The 8,191-nt window shown below is 37.4% G+C and overlaps 1 protein-coding gene across 1 annotated transcript; it reads left to right on the forward strand.

Moving 5' to 3' along the window:
• Positions 1-832: 832 nt before the first annotated feature.
• On the forward strand, positions 833-3,259 carry LOC127935173 (homeobox protein Hox-A5a-like). Its single transcript, XM_052532807.1, has 2 exons — positions 833-1,945; positions 2,441-3,259. The coding sequence occupies exons 1-2, from the start codon at positions 1,399-1,401 to the stop codon at positions 2,689-2,691; spliced, it is 798 nt and encodes a 265-aa protein (XP_052388767.1). The 5' UTR covers positions 833-1,398; the 3' UTR covers positions 2,692-3,259.
• Positions 3,260-8,191: the final 4,932 nt, after the last annotated feature.

Consider the following 8,191-nt stretch of genomic DNA (forward strand, 5'->3'; position numbering starts at 1 on the left):
AATACGCACCTACCCCACACCCCTAGTCATTGCGTATCATATGTAGGCCAAAGTCCATTTCTGCATAGATTTACGCCAAAGAGAAATAGAATCTCGTGTTATTGATACGCACATTCATGAGATCTGGTTAGCTATTTTAATGTGCTGAACTAGGGCCGAAAACAGTCAATATCTAGAAGTGAAAACAGTTTCATTTGTTCAGAATATTTATTCATTAATTTATTTGCAATATTTATTGTTAAATAAGTGCTATTTTATCAATATATGGCAATATATCAAAAATTAGCTGTTTTTCACAATGTAATTTCTCGTTAATAAATGAACGTTTCTACATATTGCTTGGGTTACAGTGTCTGTTATAAAAATATTTTTTTATTCAAAGTGTTTGACCAAGGACAAGCTAACACTTTGTCGCGCTTAGCTCTTTTCATCATCATAACATAACATCAGATGCGGATTCCCCCCATTTCAAGGAAACGGGCACAACACAAGAAATAGTATTAAAGTTGTTTTTCTGTAACCGTTCTCTATTGCTTTAGTATTCAGATACATTGTCTCTATTGCTCTTGGAAACAGTAATCGACAAGTAAATGAAATTAAATCTTAAAAGTATCTCCTAATTATATTAATATTAATATTAGGCTAAGTATTTATAAATAAATATTAAGAATTGATCAAACTTAATCAGAATTTTAAAAAATCCTGTTTTCAAACCAAAGATGTATTATGAGGAATTATTAGGAGTAGCCTATTTTATGCAATACTCGAGAATTTATTTATTATTTATTTGATGTTGTGTTCTTATTAACGATTGTTTATTTCAAACATCCAGTTACGTGTGTTTTTGAATCTACTAAATCTAGACATAGACATAGACATTCTGGTGCGCGTGATTTGTGTGCAGGTCACGGAGCATCGTTTCAGCAGATACAATTTTTCTACCGCAGAGTCGTTACCCTTTGAATGACCCCATCGCGTGCCCGCCTCCAGTCTGATGGTGTAGGTAGTCCCGTCTGTAACCAGAGGGTGGCGCGCCGCTACAATCTTGCAGAGCACACTACAGCTAGTTCGCTGAAACTCTTGTTGCGCGTTCCCGTGTCCAAACAATTCCACCCTGATTTCCTGCTTACGCGTGAGTTTACCGCTGGAGGTCACAAAATAGGATTTACGACTGGTCAACAAAAACACGTGACTATAAGCCTTACCCCATATTTGGGAGTCTACGTAAGGGAGCATTAAGTCTGTGTCTCACTCATTTCCATAATTCATCATAAATTGTGCAAGAGTGCAATAGAAGCTCAAAACCATCCAGAGACACAAATCAAACACACACGGCAGAACTGTTCTCTCCATAAAGGTAGTTGTAACCACAAATAATTATAAGATAACTGTCAATCAATGAGCTCTTATTTTGGGAACTCATTTTGCGGTCACTATCCAAATGGCGCGGACTATCCCTTACATAACTATGGAGATCATAGTTCTAGTGGCCAATGCGGAGATTCTCCGGGCATGCATTCGGGCAGGTATGCTTTTGGTTACAATGGAATGGATCTCAGCACCGGGCGCTCTACCACCGGACACTTCCTCTCATCTGGTGAGCGAACTCATAGCTACACAGACAGTCCAACTGCGACGCCTGTCCGGTACAATCAACCGGTTACCGCGAGCAGTGCTGAGCTTTCCCCAGACCCTCTCCCCTGCCCATCCTTATCCAGCTCTCCTGTCAGCGAGCAGTCACACCGCGCCCTGAAAACCTCACTACCGAGCACCGCTGGCTCTGCGACCAACAGCGTCGGGACGGTTCTCAGTCGCGAGGGACTTTCTAAAGCGTCCAGCACTATGGAGGAAGAAAAGCCACCGGGAAGTGCCCAGACAGCTCCACAGAATGTATCAGATGCGCCGCAGATTTATCCATGGATGCGAAAACTTCATATAAGTCATGGTAAACAGCAAAGTTCAGCTTTTTTTCCCGTTTGTGTTCTGAGTGTTGTTGTAAGGTGTAAATGACCCCCTGTCAAATTTCACTCAAAATAAGTTCGGGACGTTTAATGTAAATACGGTTACTTTGGTTTTAGACTGTAATATAATATGTCACAGCCAGGCTAATGTCCTTCACTGGCTCCATCTCTCTTAAAAAATAGAAAATATATTTTATGAGAATTAAAAGACCTAATTATATTATTAATTATCTTGTCGATTATCCAGTAATTTTTTTTCGTGGTATTAAATTAAATAATAAAACTGATTTCATTTTAGATCATTTGAGGAATTTACCCGACTTCATTGTTATGCTTTCTGTCCCAGAAAATGTCACGCATGCTTTGAGGTTGATGCATGTCATTTCATCCATGTTTTGTGTCGTGCACTGCATAATATATATTATAGCACATTAAAATGATTTTAAAAAATTACATTGTCACACTTTTGTGTATAACAGACAGTTTGACCGGACCGGAGGGGAAAAGGCCCAGGACAGCCTACACACGCTACCAGACACTTGAGCTTGAAAAGGAGTTCCACTTCAACCGGTACCTGACACGTCGCCGACGTATTGAGATTGCACATACGCTCTGTCTCTCAGAGAGACAAATCAAAATATGGTTTCAAAACCGCAGAATGAAATGGAAAAAGGACAACAAGTTGAAGAGTATGAATATGGCGGGTGCAGGAAGCGCATACCGGCCGTGAAAATGTGTATATTGTATATGTGTATATGTGCATATATAAATTAAATCTGTTCGTGTTTGAATGTATGCGTGTTCGACAAGTGGATGAAGACTTTGCCGATTTTACAAAATAACTTTCCACTGGTATTGAAAGAGTGAACGCCCTGTGTTGCGTCCTTGGTCAGAAAAAATAAAACAAACACTTCCTCTCTGTGTTTTCATGTAATGTTGCGTATGTGGAGAGATCTTTGCATTGTCTTAGAAATGCCACATGAAGGTGTAAATTAATATAACACTTATCGACGAAAAATGCTTCTGAGAAAAAAAAACGTTTCTGAAAGGTGCATTTGGGTAAGCCAACCTGTGAAAATATTTCACTGTTACCAAATGAAGCATAACTTAAAATGTTTTGGTTATTGTGTTTTATGTCTTTTGGTTTGTAAATATGAATTGATGTATTTTATGTATTTAAATTCGATATCAAATATCGATAGTCTCTTATTTGTTGTGAAGTTGAAGCAGAAGACCTGTTTTATTCGTGTTGTACTGTCATCTTTGTGTCTTGATAAAATCGTTCCGTTCAGACTTGTCGCATATTTGTCTTGTCCTAATTTTTCTACTTGAATATGTTTGTGTTGTGAGTTTTCAAATGTTGGGGGAAACGTTAATTATTTTCCTTCTCGTGAAATCTAAATGATGACTGGAAGTGCAGAAAACAGTTTTGCCAACAATAAATGCAGTGTTCATAACAATAAAGTTTTTACTTTAAAATTTTGATTTCGGTGTTTTGCCAGGTGGTGTTTTTGTGTGTGTGTAAGTGACAGACGTGAAGTCAAATGTACCAAATAATTGTTTAATTATTAATGTGAGGGTGAGTAGCCTATTAGTAGTCATTAAACTACAAAATGCCATAGACCTTTTATACCATAATTTTATGCACGCCATTGTTTAAATTCTAGATTGTTTGGAGCAATTTACTAATTTCTGTAAAAGTTTAAGTGGTTCAACAGGTATGAGACGCACTGTAATCACTACTTTACTCACCCGATGTGGAAAGGGCACTTATGATCCCCCTTGCCAACTTCTCAACATAAGTGTGCGTCCACGCCCACTTTCGTCCACTTTTCTCTTCTTTGGAAATCTGTACAGGGTTTTGAGCGGCAAAACTTTACTAGACACTTTACCATTCTGGATCCATGACATTGGCGGGTAAGATAAATTATGAGGTTTGGTCCACGAATTAGATCGTAAAATTCACCCGGAGAGAGAAGCCAGATAGGCTCGCTGGCCATAAAACAGTCACGTGGTGGCAATTAAAGTCAGTTTTATGGTTTTGGGGAGTCGACACTATATCGCATATAAAGTTTAATCGCACTGACGTGGAGCTTCGTTCTCTTTCTCTGCAGACCGCTGAGGTGTTCTTTGACTGCATCTACAGCTGCTACTGACAAACCAGTTAGCTATGGATTGGAAACACGTCGACCGGAGTCACTCGGGTGGACGAGGGTCAGCTCTTGGTAAGTTCCAGTTGGTTTGTTTCGGGTTTACGCTGCTGTTGAGAGACAAAATTTTCATAGGCCCCCAGTGAAACAATGAGCAGAACATAAATGCACTCATGTTCCACGAAGACCTGATCGTCCGGTGTCCTGACAAACATTGCTACCTATCAGATTATACCAACACTGTATTTATACTGTAAGGCTAGGTTTAGGGTTGGGGTAGGTGTACATGTTAATAAAGCCTCACTCCTTATTCATATGCTGGAAGCAAAATCTTGTAGCACTTTTCGCTATCGAATTATGCTACCAAAACCGGCAGATGGGTGGTAGGGGGCATTGCTCTTTGACTATAATTGCTTCCTTCCTATATTGTAATATTCTCTGACCTTTGTATCCATGCATTAAATAATGTTTTTTTTTTTCAAAGACGTTTTGATGACTTTTGTTAGTTTTTATACTTTTTGGTAGATGTTGATGCACAAATTCGCCCCGCAATAATTGCCTAAAAGTTTTGAGAATTACATTTTCTAAATTCAAATCTATCTATCTATCTATCTATCTATCTATCTATCTATCTATCTATCTATCTATCTATCTATCTATCTATCTATCTATCTATCCATCTATCTATCTAGTCCAATATGCAGAAAATGTTTTCCCTCTGTTATCAATATTATACGCTCAATATCTATAGATAATTTGTTAATAATTTTTTACAAAGTGACAATTTTATGATATATTCAAGCACCACTAATGCTTAGCAACAATGTAGTTATCGTAACCATAAATGCTGTTATGTTTTAACTTTAAGGCAGTATACACTCTTAAAAAAATAAAGGTGCTTCGAAAGGTTCACAGCAATGTCATAGAAGAACCATTTTTGGTTCCACAAAGAACCATTCAGTCAAGGGTTCTTTAAAGAACCATCTCTTTCTTATATTTTTATAATCTGAAGAACCTTCTTTCACCACAAAGAACCTTTTGTGACACAGAAAGGTTCATCAGATGTTAAAAGTTCTTTATGGAACCATTTAGACAAAAAGGTTCTTCTATGGCACCGTGAAGCACCTTTATTTTTAAGAGGGAAAATAAACGTTGATGCATAACACAAAGATGTTTTTACTTGCCCTTCTTTGAGGAAATGGGCATATAACATCCGCATACTTAAATTGAAGTGTGAGAGCGAGTGGGAGAGAGACAGAATTCGATAGACAATGAAGGAGGGACTGAAGAAAAATGTCTTCTCTCCTGGTTCACCGCGAGGTCAGCGGCGGCAGGAAGATGAATGTGCACACGCCGTAAACCACCAGCAGAGCTCGCTTTTGGCCAAGTTCAGTGTCACCCGCATTGGCGTCCCTTCTCGCTATATGGATAGAAATGACAGAAAGGAAAAGAATAATAACTCCTGCATACACCTTTAATTGCAGGGACTCTCGGTAGAATATAAATGGTTTACAAATCTGGGTGCAGTATGGATATCAGCAGAACGAAATTGATGGCTACAGCAGGCCAAGCTGTCTGGAGATATGAAGGTTGTTTGATAACATAATAATAGTTTTGGCCTAATATTAGTGGTCATTATAAATGGAAGATACAAAAGATGTATGTGGAAAACAATAGCATAGAAAAGAATGAAAGAGAGAGAAAAGGGGAGAAAGAAAGTTGATGAGCTTGAAGGCTTGTTTGTGTCCATCTGTTTATTTGTGCTTGTTTGTCTGAGAGATAGAGAGAGAGAGAGTGAGATTGTAAAGGTAGGGGGAGGGCTGGGGTTAAAAGTTTACAGCAGAACAAGTAGCTGTCATCTGTTCTTGTAGAGCGCAGTGCCACTTTCATAATGGCACAAAAGATGGAATAGCTGTGAATCCCGTGAGTTCTGGTGTAACCTCGCGATGAACTCTGCAAGCTGGGTGACCCTGGGTTAGCATCCCCAAGAGATTCCCTCCTACGCCTGTGCCAGAGATTGAGTATTCAGGTTTTATTAAGGGGTTTGATTAGTGAATTCCCTTTGAATAAATCCCATTTGATGACCATATATTCGACGGGACATTTGCATTTAGGATTGATAATATTTCCGCAATGAACATTTCTTTGTTTGCTGAAGAGTAGTCCCCCCCCCCCCCCCCCCCGCCCCACGTTGTAGCATCTTAAAAACCAAACATTCGTTAATTTTAACAGAAGAAAAGAAAAGAAAACAGAAAAGAAAAAAATAATAAAGGGGAAATATGCTGTCTAGGATTATTTTCTGGTAAATCAGGACTAAATGAGGCCGGTATTGATACGCTTTGTTATAAAATAATTTGGAATTTATTTAAAAATAATTGTAATACTCCTCACTTTGGGACAAATCTCGTTTTAGACATGCGAAGAAGCATCGACGCCAAGTATATATATTATTCATGTATTGTTGAATCTCTCTCTCTCTCTCTCTCTCTCTCTCTCTCTCTCTCTCTCTCTCTCTGTCTCTCTTTATTTTTGCGAATAGCTACAAAATAATTTAACTGTTTATTTGTGTTTAACATACATTTAGATTTTTTTAAAGAATGCATAAGCCTACATTTTGTGAAAATATCTGACCTTTCCGAAAAAAAATCTCAAGTATAATTTTGCCATACAGAAAAGTTAAACAACAACCGGCATTATAAATAAATCGAAATTACACACGTTTGTGTCCATAAAATTTGTTTAACAAACTCCTTTCGAATAATTTTGTGCAACGCTGTATATTCGTTTAGACAGTTGATTCACGGATTATAGAAGACGCGGGGACTTGAAATGGCCGTGCTCTTTTTTTATAGGAGACCGGAGCTATAGCTGCTACACCGGGAATCACAACTCTGTATTAAGAGTTTGAGTCAAAAATCCAATTACAGAAATGCTCGCGATTTGAAATAATTTTTATTTTATATGTTGGTTTCAGCCAAATGCAGTTCAAATGCACATTAAAATGGAAAATGTAGGCCTATTGTAAATCATATCCTCAAATGAAAGTGCAATATCATTGTATTTTTTAAAAGCAGTTGGGTCAGTTCAAAACGATAATGAAACGTAAGAACAAGAGTAGGCCTATTTATAACAATTATATATATATGTATATCATATATACATAATTATATAATCCAATATATATATATATAACCCAAAAAAAAACGTCGGTTCATGTTGCCTCGTATGATGCTGGCGAAATGTATGTTACCTTTTACATTTTTCTTGTTGCAATCAACTGTTTACTAATTATGTTTTAATGTTTAAGCCTGTGTATAGCCAATTTATCAGCAGTTATTCTTTCTCATTTATTTTCGCTCCTACAAATGACTTTCAATGTAAGATAGCGTTGGTAATATTCACTGGAATAAAAATGTGACAACTAGCCCCGGTCTTCTATATTTATGTTTTATCCATATTATTACATGAAGAACAATTTTAGATGTGAGTTTTAAATATCCAAAATCAGACTTTTCTTTCATCCGATCTTGTGATTAATTGTTAGTTTTACTTGTTTTAAATATGTAAACACTGCAGTGTGTTTAATTTTAGGCCTCCAGTTTTGTACACAAAGGAGAGAGAAGTATATAATGAATAACAGACGACATGACATTATTTTATATGGGCCTCAGAAACCTAAAGCCTTGGCTGAGAGCTTTGTGTTAAAACCCTACGGTTAAAATACTTTTCGTTAGCAATTTTAATTTATCATGAAGTGAAATCCAGTAATTAAACCACATTCTAATAACAGCTGCTATATTAGTAGTGGATATATATGCCGAAACATACACACATATACATGTATATAGCTACACACACACATATACTTATCCGACCTCCAGAAGGACCCTGTTCCCTGAGGGGATAAACGAAGTCCAAGGCCGGGGTAAAAGCAAGGTCACTGCGTCTAACAAATATGAAAATGTCACCTTTTCAGAGGGCATGCCTTGTTGTTTAACAAAGACTGTCAATGAATAAGATTAATAAGAAGCGAAATGGACATTGAGTCACTGAGAGGTCAAACCGAAGTTATCTCGGTGT

This window comes from Carassius gibelio, chromosome A19, assembly GCF_023724105.1.
Source record: "Carassius gibelio isolate Cgi1373 ecotype wild population from Czech Republic chromosome A19, carGib1.2-hapl.c, whole genome shotgun sequence".
Taxonomy (NCBI): domain Eukaryota; kingdom Metazoa; phylum Chordata; class Actinopteri; order Cypriniformes; family Cyprinidae; genus Carassius; species Carassius gibelio.